The following is a 17,610-nucleotide window of genomic DNA, read 5'->3' as shown; positions in this document are numbered from 1 at the left end:
ATTTATGGAAAGGGAAACGGCCCAGGATAGCGAAAACGACACTGTTCTTGCCCAGACCCAGAGGTGGGCTGGGTATGCCTAATCTCACACGTTATCAAGGCGCGGCTCAACTGAAAGCAGCCATAGAATGGCATAATACCAAACAGAGTAAACCGTGGGTACACTTGGAGCAAGCTATGCTGGGAAATCTTCCTATCACAGCATTGTTGTGGCAGGCCCGGGACACCCTGGTGTCCGAGGCAGAAATTCCCCGAGACTGTGCAGACTACCCTATCCGTTTGGGAGAGATGGAAGAAAATACTAGTGGGTACCCAAAGTTTTTTTCACAGCACACACTTATTTCATCATAGGGTGTTTCGGCCTGCTGGAAATCCGATGGCGTTCAAACATTGGATTGCCAGGGGAGTGTCACAATGGTCGCACATATGGTCGCCCGGGGGGTTGACCCCATTTCCTACCCTGTGCCACCAGTATCAGTTGGGGCCCGCTGACCTCTTTAGATATCTGCAAGTTAGACACTTTTTTATTAGAAATCGGATTGAAATTGATCTAGTAAAGGGTATTTCCGCTTTTGAGAGTATGTGTAGGCATGCACATTTGGTTAACAAACATATATCCAACTTATATGGTTTACTAAGTGGTGACTTTGATATGTCTGCGTCACATATACAAGCTTGGCAATCGGATTTACAATGTGATTGGACAAAGGAGGACTGGTTGCGGACATTTCAACTTCTGAGGAAAGGCCTAATATCAGCACTTCACATCGAAAATGGATATAAATTATACTTTAGATGGTATGTCACACCATGTCTCATTCAACATTTCTTGCCAAACACACAGGGACTATGCTGGAAACTATGCCAGGAGTGAGGTACTTTTTTCCATCTCTGGTGGCAATGTCCCAAAATACAACAACTTTGGAACTCTATATCGACCTGGATATCCATGATTTTGGGCACAAGCATATTACTTACTCCATCACAAGCACTTCTGAATGATGAACTCAAGGACAGATCGAAATTTCATAATTATTTTATTAAATTTGTGGTAATAGCGGCGAGATGTGCCATAGCACGCAGCTGGAAGGATCCAAGTGTGCCTACGTTACCAATGGTGCAAGCATCGGTCATGAACATGCATACCCTCGGGAAGATTACAGCATTTCGAAATAAGTCGACCCATAACTTTCATAAGGTCTGGGGCCGATATGAACGTTGGTTGCAAATTTCTTCTGACTAGCTGTGTTTGTAGACTGGATGTCTGGAGAGGCAAGTTATCGCCGTACCTTTTCCTGGCTAACAGCCTAAGCGGACCCTCCAATTATCTTGGGGCTGCTGAATTGCCATGGGACTTTCAGCCAGGCATGTCTCTTTGATATTAGTCAGCATTTATATTTCTTACCATGTTCCCTGTTAGTATCTGTCAGCTACTACCTCTGGGGGGAGGGGATCTCTAGGGGATATATATATGTAAAATGGCTTCCAGTTATAATGTACAATTGCATTATTTGTTACATTACGGTTGCATTCTTTTTCGTATATTGTGCACATATGTTTCTGTTACATGCCAATAAAAGCTATAAATGGGAAAAAAAAAAAGAGTATTTCAGGATCGCTTCTCCAACCAAGTCATCCTGATTCAGATGGACAACCAGGTGGCCATGTGGTACATCAACAAACAGGGAGGCATGGGCTCCTACCTCATGTGTCAGGAAGCTGCGCAGATATATGGGAGGAGGCTCTCTCCCACTCGATGTACCTCAGGGCCACCTACTTGCCGGGAGTGGACAATGTGTTGGCAGACAAGTTAAGTCGCACCTTTCAACCGCACGAGTGGTCTCTCAGCCCCTCAATAGCGGACTCGATCTTCCAACAATGGGGTTACCCTCAAATAGACCTCTTTGTGTCACCTCAAAACCGTAAAGTAGAGAACTTCTGCGCTCTCACTCACAGCCAACACTATCAGCCAAGAGATGTATTCTCCCTCTCATGGGCAACCGGTCTCCTATATGCATTCCTTTCACTTCTCTCAAAGACTCTCGTGAAGTTACGTCAGGACAAGGGAACCATGATCCTGATAGCACCTCACTGGCCACACCAAGTGTGGTTTCCAATACTTCAGGATCTCTCCATTCGCAGGCACATTCCTCTGGGAAAGGACCCACTTCTGATTACCCAAAACGATGGATGCCTGCGCCACCCCAATCTTCAAGCCTTGTTCCTGACGGCATGGATGTTAAAAGGTTAATCCTTCAGACACTTAACCTTTCTGAATCGGTTTTCCGTGTCCTGATTGCTTCATGGAAGGCTTCCACGAGAAAATCCTACCTTTACAAACGGAACAGGTTTCAGTCATGGTGCTTTTCTCAATCCCTTGACCCCTTTACCTGTCCAATCACAAAGTTTTTAGACTATCTCTGGCACTTGTCAGAGTATGGTCTAAAAACTTCCTCCATCAGAATGCATGTTAGTGCGGTGGCCGCCTTCCATAAAGGTGTCGGGGATGTTCCCATATCAGTACCACCCCTTGTAACACGTTTTCTGAAGGGCTTGCTTCACCTCAAGCCTCCACTGCATCCTCCGGCCCCTTCTTGGGACCTCAACCTGGTTTTGGGTTGGCTCATGAAACCACCATTCAAGCCTCTCCAATTCTGTGAACTACACTATCTCACATGGAAAGTGATTTTCCTTTTGGCAATCACTTCGGCTCGCAGAGTTAGTGAGTTACAGGCCCTAGTTACCTATCCGCCTTACACTAAAAGTCTGCAGGACCGGGCAGTACTCCGCACTCACCCTAAGTTCTTGCCTAAGGTAGTATCAGAGTTTCATCTCAATCAATCCATTATACTACCTACCTTCTTTCCCAGGCCCCACTCAAACCCAGGAGAGCAGGCTCTGCATACCCTTGACTGTAAACGGGCTCTAGCATTCTATCTAGACCAGGGGTCAGGAACCTTTTTGGCTGAGAGCCATAAACGCCACATATTTTAAAATGTAATTCCATGAGAGCCATACAATATGTTTAAAACTAAATACAAGTAAATGTGTGCATTTTATGTAAGATCACACTTTTAAAGTACAATAAGTCTCTGAAAATATTACACCAGGCCTTAAGACACCAATACATCTCCTATTAGGAAAACGGACCAAGTCAGGCTGCTATAGAGTCCTACACAGAAACTACACGCCAGCAGAAAACCTCACCTGAATCACGTGCTGTCCCTCACCTAACATAGAATAAAGAGACCAAAACGCATAACAAGAAGCTTGCAGAAAAAACTGAATTGGAAACTGCAACAAGCCAGAGTCTCTGTATGCAGTGTAACAAAGGAAAAAAGAAACATCACCCATCCTTATAAAACAAATCAAGAAATATAAAATCATCAGCAGTAAAACTGTACTAACAAAAAGAACATATTTTGAAACAGCTGATGAGTGGAATATCCAATAATTAAAAACTCATATAAAATATTTCAAAATAGCAGACACAAAGACCCAGTAATGAAAAATAATAAGGATACAAAAAATTTTTTGCTCTGCATACCTGGGAACGTTTGATATCCAGGTGTCCTGAGATTGTTCTGAATTAGCAGGAGGTGGGGTGGTTTGCTTGGAACTTTCTCCTCTCAGTCACATACCAGCGCTCTCTCACACTGGCTCTCAATGACACACCTATACACACATGCTCTCAGTACTCACATATACACATGTTTTTTTCTCTCTCACTTATATAGGCTCTTAATTACACATTTACACACATGCTGTCTATCTTTTCACGCTTACACACACACACAGACTTTCAATCACATAAATACATGCTGTCTTTTTCTCTCACACACAGACTCTCATTCACATGCTTACAAACATGTCCTCTCTTTCTCTCATTTACACACAGGCTCTCAATCACATACTCACATGTTCCATCACCTAAACCAGCTCTCAATCACACACAGACACACGTGATCTCTCTCTTACTTATACACATAGGCTCTTAATCATACATACACATGATTTCTCTCACACACAAAGGATCTGTCATACACACATACTCTTGCACACAAACAGGTTTTCAATCACAAACTTACACATACAGGTTCCCAATGGTAAACTTACATTCATGCTCTCTCTCTCTCTCTCACAGGAAGGCTCTGAATCACAGACATACTCTCTTTCACATGTACAGGCTCTCAATCATTCACATACATGCAATCTCTCTCACACACACACACACACACACACACACACACACACACACACACACGCCCCCCCCCCCCCCCCGCGGCCCGGAAGAGGAAGTGGAGAGTATCGGGTGCCTGCGCGGCAAGAAGAGGCCACGCTAGTGCGCTCGGCATCGGCCCGAAGAAAATAAGACTGCAGCGCGGCTCGGAGGACAATGAAGAGCTTCAACCGCGGCCGATGGGACTCCGCTTCCGCGAGGGCTGAAAATGAAGAGGTTAGCATTGGGAGGAGGCTGCTGCTGCCGCGAGTTCCCAGGGTGGGGGTGGGGGAGAGAGTGAATGAGCTCATTCACTCTCTCTCTCCCCCACCCCCACCCCGGGAACTCGCGGCAGCAGTAGCAGCCTCCTCCCAACGCTAACCTCTTCATTTTCAGCCCTCGCGGAGGCGGAGTCCCATCGGCCGCGGTTGAAGCTCTTCATTGTCCTCCGAGCCGCGCTGCAGTCTTCTTTTCTTCGGGCCGAATCCGAGCGCACTAGCGTGGCCTCTTCTTGCCGCGCAGGCACCCGATACTCTCCACTTCCTCTTCTGGGCCGCGGGAGGGGGGGCGGGAAGAAGAGAGCACGCCGGTGCCGCTGACTCCAGCTGTCCTGCCGCGTTCCGCCCGGGCTGACAGCATTTTAAGCCCGGGCGGAGGAGGACCGGGCAGCAGCTGGGTCAGCGGGAAAGTGTGGCGAAACTTGTCTGCGAGCCAGATGCAGCCCTCAAAAAAGCCATATCTGGCTCGCGAGCCATGGGTTCCCGACCCCTGATCTAGACCGTACAGCTGCCCACAGGAAAAGCACTCAATTGTTTGTCTCTTTCCTTTCCCTTAAATTGGGGCAGCCTGTGGGTAAGCAGACTCTCTCCTCCTGGTTAGTGGACTGCATATCCTTTTGCTATCAGCAAGCAGGCATGCATTCCACTTCAAGACCGTGTTAAAGCACACTCTGTGAGGGCCATGGCAACTTCAGTAGCACACCTACGCTCTGTGCTGGTTCCTGATATTTGCAGGGCTGCCGCCTGGAGTTCTCTCCATACCTTTACAGCCCACTATTGTTTGGACAAGGCTGGAAGACAAGATTCCATCTTTGGCCAATCTGTCCTGCGAAACCTATTCACAACTTGACGTACCAACACTCTTTCACCTGCCTGTTAGGGATCAGGATGCCCACGACCAAATTCCACCCCACTCCTTGTGCCTATTGCACATCTTGGGTACATTTGGTGCATTTTCGGACATCCTCAGCTCGGAACTCACCCATATGTGAGGACTACCATCCTGCTTGTCCTGTGAGAAAGCAAATGTTGCTTACCTGTAACAGGTGTTCTCACAGGACAGCAGGATGTTAGTCCTCACGAAACCCGCCCACCACCCTGCGGTGTTCGTTACGTTTTCTTATTTTATTTTTCGGCACTTCCTATAGCTTTGAACAAGACTGAAGAGGGACCCCTGCTGGCTGCAGGTTTAGTGCCATGCTGGGCATGCCCAGTAGGTGCCAGTCAAAGTTCTATAAACTTTGACAAAAGTGTTCTGTGATTGGGCTCCATCCTGTGATGTCACCCATATGTGAGGACTAACATCCTGCTGTCCTGTGAGAACACCTGTTAAGGTAAGCAACATTTGCTTTATTATATGTAAGAAATACAGAGTTGTATTATAATTTGTACACAGGAATGCAGACGTGCATTTTTTTCTTGCTTTCTTTGAATTTGTATTTCTCTTTTGAGTATATTTTGCTGTTGCTTTCTATATTGTTTGGCCATGTTTCTTTATAACATTTAATTTAAACTAGAGGAATCTTTAGGATATTATCAAGTTTTACTGTAATTGGTCACTGCTGGGATGTTTTCAGACAATGGATTTCATGCATATAAAATTTTATATAAAAAAAAAATCCATATTTAAAACTTTCAATGTGAATCGCCAAAGTTTTATGCAGGCAGTATTTTTAACATTATTATATCAAGGGCTTTCATACAAAATAAACACAAATTCATTGTACTAAAATAGTATAACCTGGGCAGCCTTGACCATTTGTCGCTAAAGGGTGGGGGGGAACGAAGGCAGCGCACACACACACACATTCCAAAGTAGCACAGAGACCAGATGTGGGGTAAAATTGGACGCAGCTTTATTTATAATAACAATATACAACCATAACCGAATACCCGGGCTGTAACATAGAGCTGCCAAAGTGTCCCATTTTTGCAGTCAGCATATCACCTCTGGCCTTGCAGCCAAGCAAGGCCCTGCCCTCCGGGAGATTATCCTCAGGGTGTTCAGTCACCCACCTCGCCCCAAACTAGGTAAAAGCCCAATCGCAGGGTGGGGGCATCCGGTTTGCTACCGCTCCAGAGCCAGCATACCCTGGCGACAGCCCCCATCACACCGAAGTAGAGTATACCATGTGCTGTGCACTGTTTCCAACTGGTGAACCCCCTCCCGGCTGCGACAAGAAAACAAACATAACCAGTGCTTGCTAACAACAATTCTGACTGGCAGATATAACCACAATATTAAAGGAGTGGGTGGGTGGGTTTTCATGGGGAGTAGGAGCCGAAAGGGACTGAGCCCAGGGTGTGCAGCCCAGAACACCCCATGCTGCTGTCTCTGCCCCCGGGGTGGCCCCTGTGATTCAAATGGCCCAATAGGCCATCCCCGGGTATCCCGACCTACCCCCAAGGCCTCTGGCCATCATTGTGGCCCTCCCCCATTCAGCCCTCCTGCCCTTCTTCTCTCGATGGCATTGTAGTGCTTGGCCGTGAATGCATGCGCTGTTCGGGTGACGCCAGCATGTCAGTGACATCATAGTGTACGCTGGTAAGTGCCTCGATTTTCCCCCCCTTCCGCTCCAAGCACAGCACTCTGTTATTGGCGGCATCCGTACATTGACCCAGTGCCGCACTTTTATCTTATATTGGTGGAAAATTTATAATCGATAGCTTGTTATATTTTTATAATTCTCAATTCTAGTGCATTTATCTTGTATCCATTTTAATCAACCCTCTGTGCAAAAATCAATCTGTTGTAAGAGCTGTTTTAAAAAGCTGGTACACCACTGCGTTTTGAGATCCCACACATTTAATCTCTGCATCAGGAAAAATTGTGAATCAATTGTAATTTTACTAATTTTAGTGTAACTTTGCATGACAAAATAAAATTTTAGCTGAATTAATGGTCTAATGTAGATGTTTTTTTTGATAAAGGTTATGTGTTTTGTATATTCACTTTAAATGACTGTTTGGGGTTTTTTTTTTTGTGATCATGTATATAAACTTACAGGCTGTTGCAGATATTAAATCCTGATCCCTTGAAAGCTGCTGATGATCTCAATTTGGAACAGGTATTGCAAAATCTCAATTTTTAAAAATATCTATTACATGCTTTGCTATTAGTGTTTCATAAGAAATGATTGTTCTGTCCTTGAGGACTCACTATTAATATAACTGATTATGATTGAAGCAACACATTCCATACTAATGAATAGTGGAGTTTTAAGAAAATGGTTTTCTGGTAGAATTCTATGAAATGTGAACTAATGCTATTGGTGCACATACTTTTTACCTTAATATAATAAGGTAAAAATATCTGCTATTTATGAACAAATGCTGAAAAAATGTCATGGAAATTAATTACAAATTGTGACATGTATTCAGTTACAGCTGAGGATTCCATTATTTAATTAAAATTGGGTGAGCTTTGTATTTTTTAAGTACAGTATTTCAAATATCAAAATATCCATACAAAGCAGAATCGAAGTGCCCACAAGAGGGCACTTTGATTCTGCTTTGTATGGATATCTAAAAGTGAAAGATTAGCTAGCAGAATATATTAACTACAAGAAATCCATTTGTTTATACAGTAGAAATCATGAAAATCCATGGAAATTTGTTAAAGTAACTTTTTCAGTGCATTTCAAAACTGCTCATGCTACTTCTGTTTAAGAATAATTTGAATGGATAAGATCAAGGCCTTTAGTTTTTTTTTGTTTTTTTTTTGCAGCATGTCATGGTTAGATTGTAGTACAGGCTAGAAAGTTTACAACTTTGATTTTGAGATTCTATGATTATTTTGTAGGGTGTTAGCATAAATTTCCATGTAATATACATTTTTAAACTTGCCTTTACTGCATTTTCTTAAAGTTTTTGGAACATTTTTCTTCACAAAGTAAGTTTTCCAACCTTTGTGGATGCCTATTTGTTTTTAATTTCAGTTCACTTTTATGTGTTTCATATTTTTCTCTTTACTTGGCATATACCCCCATATTACATCCTTCTCTCATCTTGCTAAAAGGTCCTTTCTCATCATTTCTCTCTCACATATACACAGATCTTAAATAGTGAGTTTTCAGTAGTACCCTGTTTCTACCTAAAATAGCTTCTCAATTTCATTTGAATCACTCCATAATGCTACCAAAAGTTTTTTTCAAAACCTCATTCCAACGAAGCTGAACAAACCCTTAATAACTTGAACTGCAGAAGAGCTCTATTTTACTTAGGTCTAATATACAACAAAATAAGAGGGGGATATTTTTTGTGGCAAAGATAATTTGTCTGATGCAATGAATATCAGGTTATAGCAACAAAATTGACTCCAACTATCACTCAATGCATCATGTTAATAAATTTGTTCCTTTTTCATCTGCTTCATATGAAAATAAAGTTTTTTTCAGTTTTACTATTGTTTCTTTTTTAATTGCTTATAAAATGTTATACTAAAGATATATGAATGTTACTTCTCCAGTGCTTATCAAATGCATGAAATACCCTCGTTATAATTCAAAATCTTGGCAGAAACTGTTAAATGTTCTGATAGAATCCATGTACTTTTTAAAGGGTCTGCCTCACATCTCTGGGGAGTTCTGTGAGATGGGGAGGGAAGGCATGACAGGTTGAGCAGCCGTTTGGCTAGGCCCCGTTCCCAGGCTTCTCCCATTTTGGCACGTGGTAAAATGCGGGGCACGTTCACGTGCTTTTTTTTTTTTTTTGCTGCAGGGTGTCTTTTCGCACTTGTGAGTGTGTTCTTGTCTGTGTGTTCAGTTTGGGCATTCTTCCTTCTGGACGCACATCTTGTACGTCCAGTTGAGATGTCTGTTCTAGGCATCCAGTTTGGGCGTCCAGTTGGATGAGCAACCTAGGCACGTGGGCTTGGATGCACATTTTTTTGTGCATCCGTTTTGGGCACGCCTGTACAAGTGGGAAAGGTAGGCGTGAGCCTTCATCGGACTGTATGCTTACAGAATGGCGCCCGTGGCGAAGAAACCTAAGTGCCTGTCTATCTGTGCTGCCTGCCACATGAGGGCCATTCAGCTGGAGCTTTCTTTAAGCCTGTGCCTGCATTGCTTGGATGCTTGGGGAGATTTGCCTCCTTCCAATTTTGCCAACGATGGTCCATCACCTCATTCTGAGGGGAGTGGGATCGAGGGAGACACTAGAAGGGTGTCCCCTCTCCTGATTGGTTCATGAGTTGAGTCCTTAGGGGACACTGGCACGCAGGACATCAAGTTCCAAGCCTGGAATGGACCTGGCGTCCTTTTCCTGGGTGGAATTATTCCAGGGATTGCAGACATTTCTATAGGGCCGTTCTGCTGAAGTGGCAATTCCTATTAAGGTAGGATCAGGCACTCCAAGTGCGCCTCCGCCTTTCTTCATGGTGAAGCGACATAGCATAGTGTGCCTGACAGAGCTTGAATGCAGGTGGATCAGGATAATACTGATGATGACTGCATGGGCTCTCCTGGTGCGAAAGGGGACATTCCCCCAGATTTGGAGCCATATAGAACTCTTATACATTTCTTTCAGAGAGATGAGTTGCTGGATCTGATATCTCAGACCCTGAAGGACCCTCGGAGTGTCTGGGCCTGACTCCTTGGGGACCCTTTCAACTGGGGACCTTAGCTCCCAGGTGTATGTTCATCCAGGGACCTTTTCACCTGTGTTTACATCCCGAGGACCATACCTCTTGGGTTATATGGCTGGTAACCAAAGAAATCTCTCAGCCTTATGTCTAAGCAATAATCTTTATTAAGTAAAGTAGGAAAATAAGAGTCAGATAAGAATACAAGAAAATACAGAGATTTCTTGGGAACAGATTGAAACAGTCTAATAATAACGTGCTTCAAAGTTTGCTCAAATTCTACATGGTATATTGCTTTGTTATATACAGGCATTGCTGGCAAAATTCTACTTTTTTTTTCTTTTCCGGGACTTTCCTTATTTGGAATGGAAAGCTACTAAAACTTTCTAAAACTATGGTTAATGCTAAAGGTTGCCAAGTGCCATATCTAATACACATCCCTCTTCACTGTTCAGTAGTTCAGGCCTTGAGCTGTGGGCGAACTTTCTATACCAACTGTTTCAGTTTCCTGCTCAAGGTTATTGCTCATTTTTTACAGAAATGCCTGTTTCTCACTTGTGCTGAGTTATGCTGATCTAGTCTTTTATTATTTAATCCAGGCTATTCTCATTCCCCTTTTGAAGAATTATTCCTAATAATGCTTCACTCCAGATGGCCCGTATCCGGCTGTCTTAGGTTGTCCGGTATAACCCATCCTAGTGATAGGCTATCCAGATCTTACCCGTCATTGCCAAGCATACTATTTTTACCATCGGTTTACATAGGGATTCTGTTTCAGGAGCACATGGCTCAGCATATAGAGTAAGAGACAAAGTTATTCTGAGAAACCATAATTTTAGACGTGGAAGACATCTTAGGTCAAAGTTGTTGCAGGCATGAGCAAATGCATGGGAAACAGAAACATAACAGTAGGCATAGGGCAAGGAATCCAATGGCAAAGCCGACCAGGCCTCGCAGGTGACCGCCCAAACTAGAGAATCAGGAAGGGAAAGAGTCCCACCAGGGCACTGACAACCCTCCTTTAAAATCACTAACTTGAAGTTTGGCTAAATCTTGTATCTTTTACATAGCATTGTGTACAATATCAAAACAATTCACCACAACTGTACAACATTCTGAACTATTCAAAATTGTGCCTAAGCCACCTTGTGCTGCAAGCATATAATCTAAACCATGTTGATTATACATAGAAACAGTGATAAGTTCATCAACAGTTTGCTGCAAAGCTCTTAATGCGATTCCTAGCTCGTGTGTCACCACATGTAATACTGATTGCAATCGCCTAATAGCAATTCCTAATTCAGCAGCTACTGCGGGTTGAGCAAAGGGTAACCATGAAGTATAAAGCGCATTTAATCGAGTTTTGGTTAAGGGGTAGGTAGAGTTAATATAATCCAATGAAAGTTGAATTGCTTGTTCTTCAGGGACAGCTGAGGGGACACTCCTACGGGATCGGTTATGAGTAGGTTTCAATAGTGGAATAACTCTGGGTGAGGTTAGACACGTCAGGCTTGCAGATGCGGCTCCTGCCTTAAAAATGTTTTTCCTTTATATATTCACAGTTTGATTGCACGCCTTAGTTGATTTACAATTGACAGAAGAGGTGCCTTTTGTGTGTTTTGGTTTTCCTTTATGAATAATCCATGTTTTATTGTATGTGTAATAAGTGTAGTTTCAAGAAATTGGGTTTGGGGAAGTGACATTACTAAGGCAAAGATAATCTTCTCTAGGTAGATCAGCAGTGAGTGGGGGATGTGCAATATTACCCAAATATTGTGTCCATGTCTGTCCTGCTAATGGATCCAGGGAAATGTTATGTCCTTTACTGTCATTAAATCCTAGTATGTGGGGTAGCGGTACTGGTAAAGTGATAGCGGGGATGTGGGAAATAGCCTTAGGATAAGGGGTGCAAATAATACAATCAGTAATGTGGGATGGTAGGGTCTTAACCAATTCATGAATATCTCGAACCCATAGGTTAGTCTGTCCTTGGAAGGGAGCTCGTTCAATGGGAAACTCAATCGTTAGGGGGCACATGCACATCAGAATACATACAGCTGATAGCAAGGACAGCATTATGTCCTTTGACTAATGTCTAATGTCCTTTACATGTGTCCAAACAGTGTCTCCTTTTCAGGCAAACAGCGGTAGGAGTGGCAGCAGTAGGAATACTGGATTTTCCCAAGTCTTGTGAGTGAAGTGCTGTCGGTAGACCAAATCTCCAATAGCAATAGGAAGTTCAGGAGGGCCCTTCTCGGGGTCTTTATCTGAAAAAGAACAAGAAATTATTTGTAAAGTGTGTTGAAGACTGGCCCAGTATATGGGGAAATCGTCCAGCGCTACCATCTCAGAGATTTCCATGGCATGGGGCATCCTGTGCAGATCTGATAAAGGGACAAATTGTGCTTTGAAGTAGGGGCTTGTCGCAGGTATAACAATGCAACAAAAAGGCTACATCATGGGTAGTGTGTAGTGAACATCTGCATATGGAATCTGATATTGTAATTTATCTCTAGCTGCAGCCGCAGCCACAATACCTCTTTCACAAGCTGACATTCCTAATTCCCAAAAGGTACAAAACAGATAAATCACTCTGCATTCCTACTGCTGCCCATGAGCGGTGGCCATGGGTTACCCATAAATCTATTGGGACAGAGGAATCAAAATACTGTAAAGGGCGGACTGCGCAAGCGTCTAAAATAAGTTGATTCAATCCTTTTTTCTTCTTTTGATAAGCATACCGGGGATTTTCCAATTCCTAAGATTTCCCAAAGCTATACTTACCAGTTGATCTTCTCTCAGTAGATTGAGAGGTTTAAGATTCCTGTTCTCTTCTATTTGCAAAGGGTGCGGGGCCTCTGGAAGCTGGAGCTGTGGAGTTCGAAGCCGGGATCGGAGAGATGCTGGGAGATGCTGGGAACAGTATGCAGATGAGCCTTCCGGTCCTCTTCTACTGGCCGGACAAGAGCACATCTCAGGCAAGGGCCGTCAGATCCATGCGCTTAAACCATCTGAGTATTGGAGTCACAAGGGTTCATTATAAACTACCTAAAGTCCCATCTCGGCCCATCACCTCAATTGGACTTCATAGGAGCCCTGCTAGACACAGCTCCAGCCAAGGCTTCCTGCCTAGCCTAAGGGCCATCACTTTGACAACCATCACAGCAGAGATTCAGCACAGACAGCAGGCCACAACTGTCCATGTCACTCCCTTGGCATGATTACACACGTTTAGAGCCCAATGGACCCTGAGATCGCAGTGGTGCCAGGTCACACAGAACCTCCAGGACGGCATCCAAGTCACCCCATCTCTCCGGGACTTGACCTGGTGGTGGGTACTTTCAAATCTGGAACAGGGATCTATTTTCAAAGGCCTCCTACCCAAATTGTCCTAATCACAGATGCATTAACCCTTGGCTGGGGAGTTCATGTAGAAGGGTTCAGCAGCCAGGGGCTCTGGTCTGTCCAGTAAAGCTGTTGCTAAATCAATTTCCTGGAGATCAGGGCAATCAGGTACGCGTTCTAGGCTTTCAGAGATCGATTGTCCAACAAAGTTGTCCTGATCCAAATTGACAACCAGGTAGCTATGTCAACAAGCAGGGAGGCATGGGATCGTTCCTCCTGTGTCAGGAAGCAGTCCAGATATGGTCATGCGCCATGTCTCACGGGATGGTTCTCAGGGCCATGTACCTGGCTGGGACAGAGAACGTGGTAGTGGATAGGCTGACCTGATCCTTCAGACCCCACGAGTGGTCCCTGGACCATGGGGTAACAAATCGGATATTCCATCTCCGGGGGAGCCCAGACGTAGATCTATTCACATTCCTTTGCAACAAGAAGGGGCCTCAGTTCTGCTTCCTGTACAGGTCAAATGGCAAACCAGCCTCGGGCGCCCTTGCCTGTCATTGGGGCATGGGTGTTCTTTATGCGTATCCTCCAATTCCCTTAGTGGTAAAGACTCTCTTGAAGCTTCGCGAGGACAAGGGGACTATAAGAACATAAGAACATGCCTTACTGAGTCAGACCAAGGGTCCATCAAGCCCAGCATCCTGTTTCCAACAGTGGCCAATCCAGGCCATAAGAACCTGGCAAGTACCCGAGATTAGTCTGGTTTTCACTCTTATGGGAGTTGTCCATCCGGAGACTAGTCAGTCTGGGGACTTCCCTAGATCTCATCACACAAGACTGAGACATTCTGTGGCATCCCAACCTCTAGGCCCTGTTGCTCACAGCCTGTATGTTGAGAGGTTAATTCTGCAAACGCTTGACCTCTCAGAGGATGTGTCTTGGATCCTGGTGGTTTGTAGAAAGCCTTCCTCTAGAAAGTCCTATGTACTGAAGTGGAGGAGGTTTTCTGTGTGGTGTGAGCAGATGGCCCTAGATACGTTCTCCTGTCCCGCAGAAAAACTTCTTGATTACCTTCTACACCTATCAGAAGCTGGCTTAAAAACCAACTCCATTAGTGTTCATCTCCTTGCAATTGGTGCATACCACCAAGGTGTAGATGATACGCCCATCTCTACAACCTATAGTTGTATGATTCATGCAGGGCCTGCTTAAATTGAAGCCTGCCCTAAGGCCTCCCACTGTGTCTTGGGACCTCAACACGGTATTAGCTCAGCTGATGAAAGCATCTTTTGAGCTGCTGCACATCTGTGACCTGAAGTACCTGACCTGAAAGGCCATATTTTTGGTGGCGGTCACCTCAGCGCGTAGGATCAGCAAGTTCCAGGACTTAGTGACTTATCCACCTTACCCTATGTTTTAGCATGACAAGGTGGTTTTGTGTACACACCTAAGTTCCAGCCTAAAGTGGTGATGGACTTGCATCTTAACCAGTCGATCATCCTGCCAACATTCTTTCCTAAGCTCCATTCACACCAAGGCGAATGAGCACTACACAGTTTGGACTGCAATTGAACCTTAGCCTTTTACCTGGAGCAGACAGAAGTCCATAGACAGTCTACCCATTTTTTTATTTTGTTTGATAGGAATATGTTGGGCGTTGCCATTGCCAAACAGATACTATCCAATTGGCTAGCAGATTGCATCTTCTTCTGTAATGCCCAGGCAGGACGGCATCTTGGGGGTCATGTCAAGGCTCATTCTGTCAGACTCATGGCAGCATCGATGGTCCACTTACGAGCAGTTCCCATGGAGGAGATCTGCAAGGCTGTGACATGGAGTTCTCTCCACACATTCCCATCGCACTGTTGTCTGTATAGGGTTGGCCAATGTGACAGTAGTCTCAGCCAGTCTGGAACTTGCTTGAGGTGTAGAACCCACACCCTCCCCGCCTAGGGCCATTGTTTGGGTTCAGGCTGTCTCCCCCCTCTGTTACCATGAACACTGTTGTTGTGCCTGTTGGCATCTGGTTGGGTGTCTGTTGGTCCCCTTTTTGTTTTGGGGAGCAGCCTGTAGCTAGGGATTCACCCACGTGTGAGGACTACCATCCTGCTTGTCCTCAAAGAAAACAGAGTTGGTTACCTGTAGCCAGGGCCGGCGCAACCATTAGGTCAGACTAGACATCAAGTGTGCGGGGTGCCACCGTAGCACGCGAGGGCTGCATTTTCAAAAATATGAGAGACAGAGAAACTATACAAGGATGACCATAATTCTCTATATATCTACCACTGTTCAAGGGCACATTTAACTCGGGGGGGGGGGGGGTAGTATTACATTGGTCTGCCTAGGATGCTACAGAGTCTTGCACTGGCCCTGCATGTATCAAGTGTTCTCTGAAGACAGCAGGATGTTAGTCCTTATGAAACCTGTCTGCCACCCTGCGGAGTAGGGTTTCTCCTAATTTTCGGTTACATGGATGATTCTATGTTATAAGACTGGAGAGGGGACCCCACGTGGACACGTGGTTTAAGGCATGCTGGGCATGGTCAGTGTGCCATCTAGAAATTTTGATACAAGTTTTCCATGTCGGGGCTCCAGCTGATGATATCACCCATGAGAGAGAACTAACATCCTTTTATCCTCGGAGAACACCCGTTACAGGTAAGCAACTCTGCTTCCTTATAGACTGAAAATAACAAATGCTATTTGGACAGACCTAATGCCCACAGCATTCCTAGACCTACCAAAGGAAAGAATAAAAGGCTATGCCTAGTCTTGATCTGGCAAAATCCAAGGGTGTGAAGTTGGAGCTCTGCTTCTGAACTGCCAGGTGGTTGTACTAAGAGAAGCCGAGCAAGCAGGAAAGGCTTGCTCACAACCCTCTCCGAGAAACCAGATTGGTCCTCAGGACTCTCATAAGCCCAGGCCAGGATTGGTCCTCAGTAATTCAGAAGGGGATTTCTAGGAACAGTAAATCATTCCCAGCAACTTAAGGGCCTGATTTTTAAAAAGCATTTACATGCTTAAAATTGGGTTTTACACATGTAAATAATCTGCACCTGTGTAAGTGGGCTTTTGAAAATTGCTACAATAGTTACTTTTACACTGGTAAATCCTTTTGAAAATTACCTCCTAAGGGTTGTGTGCCCTAAGTTGGAGCCTGGACCAGGCAACCAGCACCTTGCATGAACCTGTATTTTCTAACCTGACTGAGTAGGTTACCTAGACTATCCCTACATGCTTAAGATTTGAACTAAATACTAAGGACTGTGAACTAGTTGTGCTCCAAAAGAGTGCTTATATATTTTCTGTTTTACTGAAAGTGTTGCTTGACAATAAACCCTGAGTTGAACCTTTAGGGAGTTGTAGTTAATACCTCCAGGCTGGTAACCTGACAGGTATGTTGGAAGCTGCTAGAATAAACAAATTCATCCAGCAGTTCCTTAGAAACTCGGGGGGGGAGTAGGAAGAAGCATTCTAGAGGCTAAGCCTGAACTTTAGCTTTGTTTCTTCATCAAAGTACACAGGGAAAAAACCCCAAGCATTATAAGTACAGAGCTGAGCACAAATCAAGCTACAATCTCTTGATTTTGTCATGTAACATTCTTTATTATATTTTTATAAAAAATTAATTTACTTAATGTTTTTCTGATAATGCTTTTTTGCCCAAATAGACAATTGTTTTTGTGGACTTTATGGTGATAATTGTTTGTAATATTTGATCTTTTAAGAATTACTTATTTGTTTTGCCCATGTTTGCATCCGATATCTTTATTACATTTTCTTCAAGGACTATGTTGACATGTTGATTTCAAGGGATGTGATCATCAGCTTGAAATTCTCTCCATCCATATTTATTTCGATTTGATATCCTACTTTATCAGTTCCTTTATGAGCTACTGAATAGACTCTCTAGAACTGTCCTTAAAAGATACTGGATTTCAAACAAAAATTTATTCAACAAAATCTTTAATGAGAACTTCAAATAACAGTAAACCCAGAAGATAGGTAGGCCAACCATATGGTCTTTCCCTTTGTCACATTTCTGTTTCTAAATTCCAAAAGGACAAGGGTGTGCAGTCAGATGATATTCATGTGAATTGGATATTAAACCAACTATTTAGATATTGGAATTGGATATTAAAACAACTATTAAACCAAATGGAACTAGTAATAAACATAGAAAAA

The 17,610-nt window shown here is 44.0% G+C and overlaps 1 protein-coding gene across 6 annotated transcripts in view; it reads left to right on the top strand.

Moving 5' to 3' along the window:
- TDRD12 (tudor domain containing 12) overlaps positions 1-17,610 on the top strand; it is a 387,684-nt gene that overhangs the window by 109,228 nt on the left and 260,846 nt on the right. For all 6 annotated transcript variants that reach the window (XM_029608411.1, XM_029608406.1, XM_029608409.1 and 3 more), the window contains one exon: positions 7,504-7,564. In XM_029608411.1, coding sequence (XP_029464271.1) covers positions 7,504-7,564 — 61 coding nt within the window. The remainder of the gene's footprint in view (positions 1-7,503; positions 7,565-17,610) is intronic.

This window comes from Rhinatrema bivittatum, chromosome 7, assembly GCF_901001135.1.
Source record: "Rhinatrema bivittatum chromosome 7, aRhiBiv1.1, whole genome shotgun sequence".
NCBI lineage: Eukaryota > Metazoa > Chordata > Amphibia > Gymnophiona > Rhinatrematidae > Rhinatrema > Rhinatrema bivittatum.
Note: the sequence above shows the minus strand (reverse complement) of the source record. Positions and strands in the feature narration are given on the sequence as shown.